This window comes from Nycticebus coucang, chromosome 12 (genome assembly GCF_027406575.1).
Source record: "Nycticebus coucang isolate mNycCou1 chromosome 12, mNycCou1.pri, whole genome shotgun sequence".
Lineage (NCBI taxonomy): Eukaryota > Metazoa > Chordata > Mammalia > Primates > Lorisidae > Nycticebus > Nycticebus coucang.
In genome coordinates, this window is record NC_069791.1 from 73,749,747 (window position 1) to 73,765,812 (window position 16,066).

At 47.4% G+C, this 16,066-nt stretch overlaps 1 protein-coding gene across 2 annotated transcripts; it reads right to left on the minus strand.

Annotated features, from left to right (window-relative positions):
- Positions 1-2,772: 2,772 nt before the first annotated feature.
- On the minus strand, positions 2,773-14,238 carry TBL2 (transducin beta like 2). 2 transcript variants are annotated; one of them, XM_053556205.1, is made up of 7 exons: positions 13,979-14,238; positions 11,477-11,607; positions 11,031-11,215; positions 9,304-9,455; positions 8,862-8,988; positions 6,799-6,951; positions 2,774-6,469 (listed from the first exon to the last, which is right to left on the minus strand). In XM_053556205.1, the coding sequence occupies exons 1-7, from the start codon at positions 14,106-14,108 to the stop codon at positions 6,007-6,009; spliced, it is 1,341 nt and encodes a 446-aa protein (XP_053412180.1). In that variant the 5' UTR covers positions 14,109-14,238; the 3' UTR covers positions 2,774-6,006. The 2 variants fall into 2 exon arrangements, with proteins under 2 accessions (XP_053412181.1, XP_053412180.1); XM_053556206.1 differs by lacking the exons at positions 11,477-11,607; positions 13,979-14,238 and having other exon boundaries at positions 2,773-6,469; positions 11,054-11,150.
- Between the last annotated feature and the right edge of the window lie 1,828 nt (positions 14,239-16,066).

The following is a 16,066-nucleotide window of genomic DNA, read 5'->3' on the forward strand; positions in this document are numbered from 1 at the left end:
ACTGTTTAGGAACCACTAAGAACATGAGTGCTGGACCCAGACTCTGAATCACTGCTCAGCTATGCACCTCTCCAAGTGACCTGGAAAATGCTGTAGTTTTCCCATTTATAATATGGAATTGATAAATGAGTAGCCCATGTATGTTGGCTATCGATATCAAACCTGTTTCAGCCCTGGCAGAAAGATGTCATTACAGGGGGAAAAAAAGGTAAGGATTAGAGGGCAATACGGGGTATTCAATATGCTATTGGACTGAGATTTAAAAAAAAATCCCAACTCGATTAACTAGCATACACTACCAGCAAGTGTTTGAGACTTAAGTGTGAAAAGCCACATTTACCTGTTGTACTGACAACACCCAGGATGACAGAAAAGTTCTATTCATTTATTAGAGAAAGCTGGTGTGTCAGCTCCCTGTGGTTTCCTTCCTAACCTGTCAGACTGATTCTGGGATGTGACAGAAGAATGATCAAGGTGAGAATGGCTTCCATACTGGTACCTTGGCTGCAGCTGCTCTGTGGAATATCTGGAAGAACTAAAAGGTGAGAATGGACAACCGGTGGATTCAACCAGGCCACAGATAATGGTTAAGAAAATATCTAGGGCTGGCTCAGTGCCTGTAGCACAGTGGTTACAGTGCCAGCCAGATACACTAAGGGTGGCAGGTTCAAACCTGGCCAGGGCCAGATAAACAACAGTGACAACTGCAACAAAAAATAGCTGGGCTTTGTGGCGGGCGCCTGTAGTCCCAGCTACTTGGGAGGCTGAGGCAAGAGAATTGCTTAAGCCCAAGAGTTGGAGGCTGCTTTGAGCTGTGACGACACAGCACTCTACCGAGGGTGACATAGTGAGACTGTCTCAAAAAAAAAAAAAAAAGAAAAAGAAAAAAGAAAAAAGAAAAACTATCTAGGACTGCATCCACATGTTTTAGAAGAATCAAAGACACATCTGATGGAACCTTCAGGCACTCGCAAGGAAATACTCTATTTTTCTTTTTGGAGACAGAGTCTTGTCACTCTCAGTGGAGTATCATGGCATCACAGCTCACAGCAACCTCAAACTCTTGGGCTTAAGAGATTCTCTTGCCTCAGCCTCCCAAGTAGCTGGGACTACAGGTACCTGCCACAAGGCCTGGCTATTTTTGTTGTTGCAGTTGTCATTGTTGTTTAGCAGGCCCGGGCCGGGTTCAAACCCACCTGCCTCAGTGTATGTGGCCAGTGCCCTAACCACTTTGCCACTGTGCCCAGACTCTATTTTCTTTTTTTTTTTTTGAGACAGAGTCTCACTCTGCACTGGGTAGAGTGCTGTGGTATCATCATAGCTCACAGCAACTTCAAACTCCCGGGGTCAAATGATCCTCTTGCCTCAGCATACAAGTAGCTGGGACTACAGGCATCCGACACAACAGCCAGCAATTTTTAGAGATGGGGGTCTCACTCTTGCTCAGGCTGGACTCAAACTCCTAAGTTTGGACAATCCACCCGTCTTGGCTAGGATTACAGGCATGAGCCACCACGCCTGGTCACCATATTTTATTTCTCATGTGCTGAGCAGAGTTCAGTATAGTGAGCTTAAAGCTTCATGAAAAAGAAACAAAAGTATGGTTAACAGAGGTTAACAGTGCTACCCTTAAACCTCGCAGGAGATGCCGGGCGTGTCCTAGCATACTTGTGAAGCTGAGGCGGTTGGATTTCCTGATCTCACAGGTTCAAGACCAGACTGAGCCAGAGCAAGATCCTGTCTCTAAAAATATAGCCAGGTGCTGTGGTGAGAGCCTGTAGTCCCAGCTACTTGGGAGGCTAAGGCAAGAACTCTTAAGCCCAAAAGTTTGAGGTTGCTGTGAGCTGTGCTTCTACAGCACTCTACTAAGGGTGACAAAGTGAGACTCTGTCTCCAAAAACAAACAAACAAACAAACAAACAAACAAAAACAACCTGGCAAGAGGACTCCTGAAGGACCTCTCCTGTCCTCCTCCCACCATGTTCCTCTCCATAAGGCAGTTTACAAGACCAGGGAAATTAAGCCATCCAATCTATGCCCTCAACCCTGTGAAGCCATCACTGCTGACCCATAACCTGGCTACCCAGGACCCCAGAATTCTCTGACCAAAGAAACTCAAGCCTGCTTCTGGGGCCACGACACTCTACCAAGGTAAACAAGGTGAGACTCCGTCTCAAAAAAACCAAAAAACCCCAACAAACCCAAAACAAAATACCCCAACATTTTTCTGTAGGGACAGGATCTTGCTATGTTGCCTAGACTGGTTTTTAACTCCTGGCCTCAAGTGATCCTCCCACTTTGGCCTCCCAAAGTGCTGGGATTACAGGTGGAGCCACTGCACCTGGCATGGAATAATTTTTAAATATGAGTACTCTTATTACTTTGATAAAAATTGACCAAAATGCCATCAATAGGCCTTTAATTCTGCACTTTTGTATTCTTTCCCCCAGTTTTGATGACCAATAAAATGGTGATAAATAGCCCATTTTTTTTTTTTCTTTTTGTAGAGACAGAGTCTCACTTTATGGCCCTCGGTAGAGTGCCGTGGCCTCACACAACTCACAGCAACCTCCAACTCCTGGGCTTAAGCGATTCTCTTGCCTCAGCCTCCCAAGTAGCTGGGACTACAGGCGCCCGCCACAACGCCCGGCTATTTTTTGGTTGCAGTTTGGCCGGGGCCGGGTTTGAACCCGCCACCCTCAGTATATGGGGCCGGCGCCCTACCGACTGAGCCACAGGCGCCTCCCGATAAATAGCCCATTTTTAAATATTTCCCCTTTTGGTATAAATGATTCAAAATAAAAATGATAAAAAGACAAATATTTCCCCAACTTTTTATTATGAAAAATTTCAAACCCACAGAATTTGAAAGAGTAATTGTAAAATATTAATGCTGCCTTCACAAGTAAGGACTTTTTTTTCCTGTAAGAACATCTTCCCAGAAGACTCAGACCCAAGTAACATTGGATATGAGGTGCCCATACAAGGATTTTCTTTTTTTTTTGGTTTTTGGCCGGGGCTGGGTTTGAACCTGCCACCTCCAGCATATGGGACTGGCGCCCTACTCCTTGAGCCACAGGCGCTGCCCTCCATACAAGGATTTTCAATCAAATAAAACTTGGTGCCCTCTGCTCTATGTTAATAGCCAGATACCTTCTCTCTCCATGGGAAATGGCCTCATCATTAGTGAGAGGAGCAGTCTGTCCTCAGAAGTCTGTATAATGACCTTTTGTAGTGTTTTCACACATCCTTTTAGAAATACAACACTGCAAGGTAGGTAGAACAGGATTTATTCCCATTTTACAGATGAGGAAACAAACTCAGAGGGGTAGGTCAAGTGACCTACTGTGCTTCACTATAGGTCTCAATTCAATAAACTCACTGAAATTGAAACTGAAGATATGACTTTAGAAACAACATTATGGTCATTTCCTCTCTTGGATAAATGATAGGAGTAATGCCAGAGCTGCTTCTCAAAACTGGCATGCAAAGAAAAAGCTTTTTAGTCTCATTCTTCTGACAATCAGAAGGTAAATATTCACCAGGACTCATGTACAGAGCATTATCAGTCAGAAGTCTGTTAACAGGAACATGAAACCACAGTGGAGACTGGGAGTGAGGGAAAGATACATAGAGAGGATACCAAAATTTCTGTTGACTGCCCCTGGTTTGAGTTCAACATTTATTGAGTGCTTCCTCTGTCTCAGGTACTGTGTTTAGAACACAGAGCGAGTAAGACATTCAAGGAGTCTACCCTTGTGGAGCTCACGTTCCAGTGGGAAGAAGCTGCTAATGAAAGATGGAGATGGTATCTGGCCCACATTAGTGTTTTATTTGGTCTATAGGGTGCTTAATTTAAAAAAATTTGCCAACTTCTAGCTTTTCTACAACAGGCAACTTCTGCTGGATTCCTTGAATAATAAGTAGCAACCATCTCCTATCCCACACCCACGACAAAAGCCCTCAGTCCCCACCATTTCCTACTGTCTTAACACCCAGATGACCATGGTCCAATTCACACACTATATTACCCACTGATCTCCATAAGCGTTTAAGCTGAAACTCCTAAAGCAAACAAATATCCAAATAAGATAACTTCACATAGCACTAAGTAACATAAACCTAAAAAGCTAATGGTGATGAATATGATTATGACTGGTGGAAAGGGCTACTTCAGATTGGGCAGTCAGGAAGAATCTCTCTCTGAAGTGAAACTGCGAACGAGAACTGGATTATGACTTACACGACAAGTCTGCCAACAAAAGAGAAAAATAGTTCCAAGCAGAGGAAACAGAATGGCTTGTTCAGTGTATAGCAATGTTGGGGTGGTTGTGATGGTAGTAAAAAGGTCACAGAAGAAGAAGCCATATTACATAGGACCTTGCAAGCCATGGTAATAATTTTGGATTTTATCCCACGTGTGATGGGAAGCCTTTGGAGAGTTTTAACTAGGGAATAATGTGATCTGGTTTACATTTTCAAAAAAATTCATTCTGCTACATAGAAAAGTAATTTAATGAGGCAACAGAAGAAGCAGGGACACCAATTAGGAAGTGATATCATAGTGGGTCCGGTAGGTGACAGTAGCTGGGACCAGGATGATAACAGAAAAGATGGCGACAAAAAGCAGCAGAGTAGGAATGTAATGTGAAGCATGACAAAAGAAATGTTCTAATGAGTGGATGGCAGCAGCAGTGGTGGGACAGAGGGGGGCAGAGAAAGGGGAGTAATGAAGGATAACTCCAAGGTTGTGCCTTGTTGATTTATAGGCTGGAGAGAACAAGGGAAAGTACCAGTTTTAGTGAGACTCATAAGACTTTCAGAAAAAATTTTGCCCAGACTCAAGTCTCCCTAGATTCCTCATTCTTGTACTTCCCACATCCATGCAGTTCTCAAATTCCAACATTCAAACTTCCAAACACCTAATCTCTTATCAAAACTATCCCTTCAACTTGATACCCATGGCCTGTCCTGATTCAGTCCTCTCTTGCTTTGACTTTTACAACAGTCTACTGCAACTATGAATAACAGAAAGCACTTAACAGATGTGTCTGATCTCTCTCTTCCACCAGCCATCTTTGATGGCAGAAACCATGTCATATTCATATTTATCTCCAGGCCTAGTGCTGTGCTGGGCACAGAGTTAGCCCTCAACTATCTTACAAACTGAAAAAAAGGTGTCCTTGAAAAGGAAAAACCTCCTGAAAAAGAGGAGCCCCACCTTGGGAATCTATGATTCATCAACACAACTTAAAGCGGAACTATATAAAACCTATGATCAAGTCCCACAAAACTTCACCTTCCCAAGGAATGTATTTCTTTCTTTCTAATTTAGTTTCAAACTACACTGATTCCTACTTTTACCTAGTAGTTAATGACAATGGACAATATTACTATCCTTTTCCGTTCTTCCAAAACTAGAGACTTGATACTCTTAGCTTCCCACCTTTTTACAAGGAGGTCACAGGATTATTCTCTATTTTACAAATAAGAAAACTGAGGCTCAGAATGAAATCTCTTACTTACTTTTTTAATGGAGTTAGGAGCCTTGAGTAGATTAAAACTAGCATTCCCCTGACCCCAAACCACAGTGCTGTAATTAGAAGATACCCCAAATTACCCATCCTTGTAAAATTGCTTAATAATCTAGGTGTTCCCTTGGTTTTGCCTCCATACTTATAAACTTTTAAGGCCTCAGGGTAGTCACCACAAGGTCGAAAACTATGTTCTCTCTTTTCTCTACCACTCTCCTGGGTTCTGGGTGAGCAGATTCCACCCCTTGGGCCCAGGAAAAAAGCAGCACCTTAGCAGTCTGGGAGGAGTCACAACCAGCAAGAAGAGAGAGAGAGGGAACTAAGTAAGTAAAAGCAGTTTCAATGGGAAAAAGAGAGGGGCCGCCAAAAAGAAAATAAGGTGACTCCTTTCCAGCTGGAAGTACCTGGGAAAGACAAGTAGCAGCAATGGGGGGAGCAAGTAACCAATCCCTCCTGTCATGCCTTCCCAGAGTCATTTCTTCAGGGTAGTTAGGCTCTTCAGGGCCTCCTGGGCCTGTGTTATCTGCTGCTGTAGCCTCTGGCGGGTGCTGTCATTGGAGGCCCGCTTCAGGTGGCTCTGCATTTCCTCCACCACTGCCCGGTGCCCAGGGGTATTGTGGAAGATCCGTACTGCCCGGTCGCCACAGGAGGCCAGAAATCGGCCAGTGATGTCAAAGGATAAGTCGGTGATACGCTCCCCATGGACCCGCTCAAAGCATTCCTCCTTCTCACCCCGCCGGGTATTATAGACATGAATACTGCTGCCAATGGCCAAGGCTAAGACCTGGGCATCAGGGGAGAGTGCTAGGTGGCACAGCATGGTGCCTGCCTCATCAAAGTGGCCTGTCCTCAGCAAGTAGGGATCCTGCTGTTTCTTGTATTCCACATCTATGTCCCATAGTTTCCATGTACCATCCTTGGAGATAGAGGCCATCCTGTAGCATGGAAAATCACAGTTCAAGCCCCAATTCACCCTGGTGGGGAGCATATTGGGACAGCTCAAGGGGCTCCAGCTAAGAACCCAAGTCTACTTCCTACTGAGGTCAGGCACCCCACCCACTTCAGAGCTATAGCACAGATGGAGAAGGAGCCTGCTTGCCAAGAGAGGCCCCAAGCGTCACTGTTAAGACATCAGAGTAGGGGTGGCGCCTGTGGCTAAAGGAGTAGGGTGCCGGTCCCATATGCCAGAGGAGGCGGGTTCAAACCCAGCCCCGGCCAAAAACCACAAAAAAAAAAAAAAAGACATCAGAGTAGATTCACTCACCTCCGGGAGTCACTGGAGAAAGCAAAGGAGTAGACAGCTGCAGAGTGGCCCTTCAGTTCAAAGGCTCGCACAACTTCCTGGAAGTCCCCCTTCTTCCCAAAGCAGACTTCCCAAACCTTCACATCCGGGGTGAAGCCACATGAGGCCACAAACCTGCCATTCAACACAAGTTCCTTTAAAACTTAATGTTAAGAGTATCCTGTTCCTGCAATCCCCCTACATCTCTTTCCTGTCAAAGTTAATAATCTCATATCTGAATAACACTGATCCTTTAAAAAGTGTTTTCAGGCTAGACACTGTGGTTCATGCCTGTAACCCCAGCATTTTGAGAGGCTGAGGCAGGAGGACTGCTTGAGCCCAGGAGTTTGAGATTGCAGTAAGCTATAATGTCATTACCACACTCTAGCCCAGGCAACAGAGCAAGACGTTATCTAAAAAAAAAAAAACATTCCGGGTGGCGCCTATGGCTCAGTCAGTAAGGCGCCGGCCCCATATATGGAGGGTGGAGGGTTCAAACCAGGCCCTGGCCAAACTGCAACAAAAAACTAGATGGGTGTTGTGGAGGGTGCCTGTAGTCTCAGCTACTCTGGAGGCTGAGGCAAGAGAATCGCTTAAGCCCAGGAGTTGGAGGTTGCTGTGAACTGTGTGATGCCACGGCACTCTACAGAGAACCATAAAGTGAGACTCTGTCTCTACGAAAAAAAAAAACATTCCTGGGCTGGGCGCGGTGGCTCACACCTATAATCCCAGTACTTGGGAGGCCGAGGTGAGTGGATTGCCTGAGCTCGCAGGTTCGAGACCAGTCTGGGCCAGAGCAAGACCTCCTCTCTAAAAATAGCTGGGTGCCTGTCATCCCAGCTATTCTGGAGGCTGAGGCAAGAGAATCAATCGTTTAAGCCCAAGAGTTTGAGGTTGCTGTGAGCTGCGATGCCACAGCACTCTATCGAGGGCTACAAAGAGAGACTGTCTCAAAAAAATAAAAATAGCTGGGCGCGGTGGCTCACGCCTGTAATCCCAGCACTGTGGGAGGCTGAGGAGGGAGAATTGCTTGAGCTCAGGAATTCGAGACTCGCCTGAGCGACAGTGAGACCCCGACTCATGAAAAAAATGGAAAAACCCAGCCAGGCGCAGCGGCAAGCGCCTGTAATCCCAGCGGCTTCCGGAGGCTGAGGCAGCGGGGTGCCAGCAGCCCGAATCTGAGGTTGTGGTGAGCTACCATGCCCACTGCACTCTGCTCAGGGGCATAGGGTGGGACCCTGTCTCAACAAAAACAAAAAAATAAATAAAAAATAATACTAATTCCTTTATATATGTGAACTCAGTTTATCCTTATAGCCTTGTTCTAAGATTCGTTGTATTCCTGGCCCCAACTTTTTTTTTTTTTTTCTTTGAGTCAGAGTCTTACTCTGTCACCCTGGGTAGAATGCTATGGCGTCATCATAGCTCACAGTAACCTCAAACTCTTGGGCTCAAGAGATCCTCTTGCCTCAGCCTCCTGAGTAGCTGGGATACAGGCACCTGCCACTATGCCTGACTAGTTTTTCTATTTTTTTTTTTAGTAAAGACAGGATCTTGGTCTTGCTCAGGCTGGTCTTGAACTCCTAAACTGAAGCAATCTACCTGCTTTGGTCTCCCAGAGAGCTAGGATTATAGGAGTGAACCACTATGCCTGGCCCCACTTTTTAAAAACTATAGATGAAGAGCCAGGCTTGGTGGTGGGCACCTGTAGTCCCAGGTACTCTGGAGGCTGAGGTAGGAGGATCCTTTGAGCCCAAGAGTTCAAGGCTATAGTGTGTCTGTGAATAGCCATAGCCTGGGCAGCACAGTAAGACTCCAGTCTCTAAAACAAACAAAAACAAATTACAGATGAAGAAACAGCAACTAAAAATTGGGGATGGCGTGCATGAAATTCCATTGCTACAAGTAGGAGAGCTGAGACTTAAATCCAGGGCTCCTGACTCTACCGTGTTCTCTCTTTCCACTCTGTGAAGCTGTCTGTCTGTTCTTTGTCTGCCCCCACGCCCCTCTCCCCATCCCACATGCCAAACCCCCTCCTTCCTCACCTGCTACAAGGGGATATAGCAGCATGTGTATTGCTCATCTGGTTTGTGTTGATGGTAGATAGCACCTGACCTTTCAGATTCCAGATGAGAATAGTGGTGTCACTGGAGACAGTCATGATGAACTTCCCTGAGGGGACAGGGAGTGATGTGAACCGAAGGCAATGACCTGACCAATTGCCACTCTCCAAAGAAATACTTAGAAGGTCTCTGCTGCCCAAAGTTTCTATGCTTCCCTCCTAGTCCAAGGGTTGCCACAGATAAGAACTTTGTTGAAGGCTGCAGCTCTTCCTTGCCTCCCCAGGAACTTGGTGTGGTTTCTGGAACTCTATAGTCATCGTCACACTGAGGCTGAACAAATCTCTCAGGCACCATCAACTCATTCAAGAAATATAATTGGACTATTTATGTCTTGGGCAAGCTCTACCCTCTGAAAGCTGCTTACCTGTGCTAGCAATGCCAATGTTGATAACAGGTGCCTTGTGTTTTTTAGGGAAATCCTCTGGGGTGGCTGTAAAGGTATAGCCCCCATCTTCTCGCTTGGTCATTTTGAAGACACGGATGGTTTCCCCACTGGCCAGCCAGACAATGAAGGCTCTAGAGACAGGTAGCAAACAAATCACTCCTTCATCTGGACATTAAGGCCTATGTGTCCTTTTTTTTTTAGAGACAAAGTCTTACTCTGTTGCCCTCGGTAGAGTGCCATGATGTCACAGCTCCCAGCAACCTCCAGCTCTTAAGCTTAGGCAATTCTCTTGCCTCAGCCTCCTGAGTAGCTGGGACCACAGGTGCTCACCACAACACCCGGCTATTTTTTTGTTGCAGTTTGCCCGGGGGTTGGTTCAAACCTACCACCCTTGGTATATGGGGCCAGCGCCCTACTCACTGAGCCACAGGCACCGCCTAAGCCCTATGTGTTCCAAGTCCTGTGCTGGGTTCCGAGAAAAATTAAGATTCCCCCCTGGCGGTGCCTGTGGTTCAGTGAGTAGGGTGCCGGCCCCATATACCAAGGGTGGTGGGTTCAAACCCAGCCCTGGCCAAACCACAACAACAAAAAAAAATAGCCGGGCATTGTGGCGGGTGCCTGTAGTCCCAGCTGCTTGGTAGGCTGAGGCAGGAAAATCGCGTAAGCCCAGCAGATGGGAGGTTGCTGTGAGTCCTGTAACGTCATGGCATTCTACCGAGGGCGGTAAAGTGAGACTCTGTCTCTACAAAAAAAAAAAAAAAATCAAGATCCCCCCGGGCGGCACCTGTGGCTCAGTGGGTAGGGTGCCAGCCCCATATACGGAGGGTGGTGGGTTCAAACCCAGCCCCGGCCAAACTGCAACAAAAAAATAGCTGGGCATTGTGCGGGCGCCTGTAGTCCCAGCTACTTGGGAGCCTGAGGCAAGAGAATCGCCTAAGCCCAGGAGTTGGAGGTTACTGTGAGCTGTGTGACACCACGGCACTCTACAGAGGGTGATAAAGTGAGACTCTGTCTCTCCAAAAATAAATAAATAAATTAATTAATTAATTAAAAAAAAATCAAGATCCCCCCATATACCCTACAGTTTAGCCTTACAACTTCAAAATCTTGGTTCAAAATCTTGCAAGCCTCCTGGAAAGACAGAATTCATTTGGCCCAGCAGGTGGCTCACTCCTATAATCCTAGGACTCTGAGGCAAGTGGATTGCCTGAGCTCAGGAGTTCAAGACCAGCCTGAGCTAGAGCAAGACCCCATCTCTACTAAAAATAGAAAAACTAACTGGGTGTTGTGGTGGGCACCTGTAGTTCCAGCTACTCGGGAGGCTGAGGAAAAAGATTAGTTGAACCCAGGAGTTTGAAGTTGCTGTGAGCTGTGATGCAACAGGGCGACAGATTGAGACTCTATCTCAAAAAAAAAAAAAAGGTAGGATTCTAATGGTTTTGGCTCCTTTAGAAACTCCAAGATCGCTTCCAAGATTTAACCAGAAGCCAGGCTGTGGTATTTCTTGAATAAGAGGTTGTTCCCTCTATTTCCTTGCTGTGTACCAGCACAGCCCTCCAGAGAGCCCCAGGCAGTACTCCTGATACTCTTTCTGCCACCCTAAGGGAAACCCTGGGTCTCTCTTCACTATCCTAAACCAGATATGGAAATGCCATAAGCCTGGAGCTGGGCTTCTCAGGCAAACCTGAGGCTCCATCCTGTCCCACCTGCAGTCAGGGCTGAAGCGCACCAAGGTGGCGTGGTCCAGCTCCACATTGGCTCTCATACTGCGATGTTCCCGCTGTAGAAAGTCCTTGGTGCTCCAGATGCGGACAGTGCGATCATCTGCACAGCTGGCCAGGTACTTGCCATTGCTGCTAAAGTCCATGCAAGATACGTTCCCACTGTGGCTCTGGGAAAAGGGTTACAGGAAGTGTGAACAGGACCCCACAAGCTGATGGAGAAGCCAAACCTGGAACCATGACTCTGGGGCCTCTTGCCTGGATTAAGAGCAAGCTGAGGATAGGCTGGGATGAAAAGGGATGAGCTAGGGCATCCTCATTGATCATGACCATATGCAGAGGTCTATAATATGCACAGAGTACTACAAAGGAAAAGTCTGGGAGTGGTGAGTCTCTATGTATGCATATTGTGCATTAGGCACACCACGTACCTTCAGTGCTGCAGCCAGGAGGCAGTGAGTGAAGTTGTGTTGTTGAGGCTTCTCCTTGCGAATCCGCTGATGCTGTTTCTGCTTCTTGGCTCCCAATGATTTGCTAAGTGGAAATCCATTTGCTTTTTGACCTATAAGAAGGGCATGTCATTCATTCATTCACTCATAAACACTGGCCACCTATGATTGGTCAGGCATTGAGTACAGCAAGAGAACTAGATATGACTCTTATCCTCAGGAAAAGAGAAAAAGTATGATGTAGGCAAAAACAGGATTTGGAATCAGACCAAGGTTTAGATTCTGTCTCTACCAATGACTGATATTGAGGAAGCTGCTTATGTTAAGTCCAAAGAGCACCTTAATGCAAACTGAAAAAGGCATACTCTGGACAGATACAGCTGGCTGGGTACACAGCAGGTTGAGAGGGCTTGGAAGAGATAATACATGCAAAGTGACTACCAAGAGTACCAAACACAAGCATTAAAGGTTCAAGGGAGTTCCAGGCAGAACTCAAGAATAAGAGGAAGTCAACATATACTGAGCCCTGTGCCAGGGATGGCACCACTTATGTATAAAATATCTTATTTCAGAATTAGGCTAGTGACCAAGCTGGTCCAACTTAGGGACCAAGTTCCCCTATCCCCAATTCCTACAGAGAAAAAAAAAACAACAACAACAACAAAAAAACTCCTGAGGCCCACATAGAAAGATGGCCACAATCTGGCCACTGCTTACTCTCCAAGCTAGTCTAACCAGCTCCCCTCTCACACTTAAATCATATTAAATGCTGTTTGGAGACTTCTTGCCTTCCTGAGTACTGCCATTGGCAGGACTGTCTTCTTCGGCCTCCTTGCAAATGCTTCTTACACAACCCTCCTTCCAGACCCCACACCATCTCCTGTTTCTAGTGTTGACTACTTCTATGAAACTTATTATACGATTTTCCCTTCCATTTTTAGATGTTCATAATCCACAGTTTTACGTTTTCTCTTTTTTTTTTGGCAGTTTTGGCAGGGGCTGAGTTTGAACCTGCCACCTCTGGCATATGGGGCCGGCACCCTACTTCTTTGAGCCACAGGCGCTGCCCTACATTTTCCTTTTTCTTCTTCTTTTTTTTTTTTTTGAGACAGTCTCACTATGTTGCCCTCTGTAAAGTGGGCACACAGCTCACAGAAACCTTAAACTCTTGGGCTTAAGCAATTCTCTTGCCTCTGCCTCCCAAGTAGCTGGGACTACAGGCGCCGGCCATAACACCCGGCTTTTTTTTTTTTTTTTTTTGTAGAGACAGAGTCTCACTTTATGGCCCTCGGTAGAGTGCCGTGGCCTCACACAGCTCACAGCAACCTCCAACTCCTGGGCTTAAGCAATTCTCTTGCCTCAGCCTCCCGAGTAGCTGGGACTACAGGCGCCCGCCACAACGCCGGGCTAACACCCGGCTTTTTTTTATTGCAGTTGTCATTATTTATAGCTGGCCCAGGATGGGTTCAAACCCGCCAGCCTTGGTGTATGTGGCTAGCGCAGTTACCACTGTGCTACAGGAGCCGAACCTCTTTTTCTTATTTTTGAGACTGCCCAGGCAAAAGTGGGTCATAGCACACAGCAACCTCAAACTCTTGGGCTCAAATGATCCTCTTGCCTCAGCTTCCCAAGTAGCTGGGACTATAGGCGACCACAATGCCCAGCTTGCTTTTCTGTTTTTAGTAGAGGGGTATCTCTGTTGCTGAGGCTGGTCTTGCTACCTCCCAGAGCGCTAGGAGTACAGGGGTGAGCCACCACACTCGGCCCACGGATTTTTTTTTTAGATAGACAGTCTTACTTTGTCGCCCTCGATAGAGTGCTGTAGTGCCACAGCTCACAGCAACCTCCATCTCTTGGGCTTAGGCAAGTCTCTTGCCTCAGCCTCCGAAGTAGCTGAGACTACAGGCGCTCGCCACAACGCCCAGCTTTTTTGTTGCAATTTGACCGGGGCCGGGTTTGAACCCGCCACGCTCGGTATATGGGGCCAGCACCCTACTCAACTGAGCCACAGGAGCCGCCCGGGTTTACATTTTTGATGTTATTTCTCCCTTACTGGACTCCTTAAAGGAAAAGACCATAAAGGGGTACTTATTACAGGATAAAAAGTACTCAATAAACGTCGATGTATGCTGCAGAACTAGTCCGAGAGTGCTTTTTCTAAAACCAAGAACATGTAGCACTTTTAAGAGTCTACAACGCTCTCACCGAAACCCGCGGCAGCAGTGGGGGGGGATCAGAGGGAAAGCGGCTTGGACTCGGCCACTGCAAAAGCCGCAGCGCGCGACTCAGGTTCTGAAGAGTCCTGCCAAGGGGTGCGACAGCCCCGCGAAGCGGCACCTAGTCTCTGGAAGCGACGCTCATTTCACAAGAGGAGAAACTGAGGCCCTGGGAGCCCTGGCCCTCACCAGCCGCGGACCCAAGACCACGCGGAAGCCGGGTGCGAGGTCCCCGCCGGTCGCCCCTGCTTGCTCCGGACCCACTTACGGGCGGACTGGCTGCGCCTCTCTTCCTCAGCGTGCAGCCACCCCCGCGCTACTGCCGCCGTCGCCATCAGGGCCAGCAGCCCGAGCAACAGCGAAAAACCCATCAGCTCCGGCATCTGAGGCAGCTCCATGTTGGCGTAACCACTGCCACCTCAGCCGCTAACTCCGCGGGTGTCCGCACGTCCCCGCGGTGCCGCGCACGCATCGGGGGCGGGGTCTGACCGTTGGGTCTCTTCGAGGGGCGGGGCCTGGTCGTTGGAGACCCTCGAGGGGCGGGGTCCGGCCGTTAGGGCGTCTTGAGAGGCGGGGTCTGACCTTTGGCGCTCCTCTAGGGGCGCGGTCTGGCCGTTGAGGGTTTTTTTTTTTTGAGACCGAGTCTCACTTTGCCGCCCTCGGTAGAGTTCTCTGGCGTAGCAGCTCACAGCAACCTCAAACTCTTGGGCTTAAGTGATTCTCTTGCCTCAGCCTCCGGAGTAGCTGGGACTACCGGCGCCCACCACAACGCCCGGCTAGTTTTAGAGACGGGGGTCTCGCTCATGCTCAGGCAGGTCTCGAACTCATGACCTCAAGCAATCCATCCGCCTCGGCCTCCCAGAGTGCTAGGATTACAGGCGTGAGCCACGGCGCCCGCCGTTGAGGGTTTGTTGACGTGGTTGTGGGGGACGCGATCTGCTCCCCTTGCTCCTGCCTCTCTTCGAAGAATTTACTAATAATCGTTTATAAAGGCGTTTTTCCAGCCAGTATCACACTGGATTCTTTTACGGAGGCAGGACGGGGATTATTGTTCCCATTTAACCGGTGGAAAAGCGTTAGCATCAGGTGACATTCAGATGGGCTTTAGTTGTTGATGGAAAGGGGAAGAGTAGTCCAGGCACTGGGGTGCGGTGGCCTCCGCAAAAATCCAGAGGGAGGTGCAGAGCATGAACATGATAAAAGGAAATGGTAGATAAAGTGGGAAGGGTCTGAAGGGCCTTGAGCACTACTGGCTCACTCTATCCAACAGACTAGTGATTACAGAGTGGAATGGGGCAAAATCTACGTCTGAGATTCTACGTGGACCAAAGCCAAACAGATGACCAGAAGTGGCTGCAAGGATCTGAGAGGGAGATGATAATGGATTGGCGAGTGGAAAGGAAGTTGAAAGCGGATTTTTAAACAAAACTTGATTTTGGAATAATTATAGAATCACAAGCAGTTGAAAAAAACAGGGAGGTTCCCTGGGCCTTTCTGCTATTTCCCCCAATAGTAACATCTTGCATAAAGATAGTACAATTAAAAAGTAAGAATTTGACATTGATATAATCTGAAGAACTTATTACACTTTCTCAAAAAAGGAGATATTCTGGAAGACTAATTGATAGAACTTGGGTTAGATCAGTGTGGCTGAAGAATGTTCTCAGAATGGGTATGCTGCCATAGGCTACCCAGGTGTGCAGCCCAAGCAAGTGGGAAGTACTAGAGTTGGAAATGGCAGTCTCAAACAATTCCCTTTCCTCCAGGGAGCCTACCTCTCCTGACAGTCCAGCCTCTCCAGCCATTAAAGTGACCCTATGAGGACAGTGCTGCTACGGAAGCTAGATGACAGACATACCAGCAATCTTGGGTGAGGAAACAGATCCAGTCAGAGAGCAAATGAAGTGGCCTCATTTCCTTCCCTTTTGTCCTTTGCAGGGGAACTGGCTTTGACTCAGCTGTGGGCAGTGGGTGGGGAGGGCTGCAAGGGGTGTGTCCAGAGTAGCCTGCAACTTTTCCTCCCCAACTCAGCTGTTTAGAACTTAGGCCCAGCCATAAGCCACCATCTAGAGAACAAACCTGTACTTTTAAGAAGGATTTCATTCACCAGATGTTAGGATGAAAACTTACTAGGTGTTCAGAGGAGTGAGGAGAGGCATAGGGATTGGAGAAAGAATTCTCACACAGCGATTAGGACAGAAAGAAGTGCAAAGTTTATTTTCCCAAGAAAGAAAGAGAAGAGAGAGTGAGCAACCATGACAAGCAGGAAAGGAGAAAATGCTGGGCCATTGAGGAAGAACGGCTAGCTGTTTTTTTTTTTTTTGGTTTTTGGTTTTTGGTTTTTTTTTAGAGACAG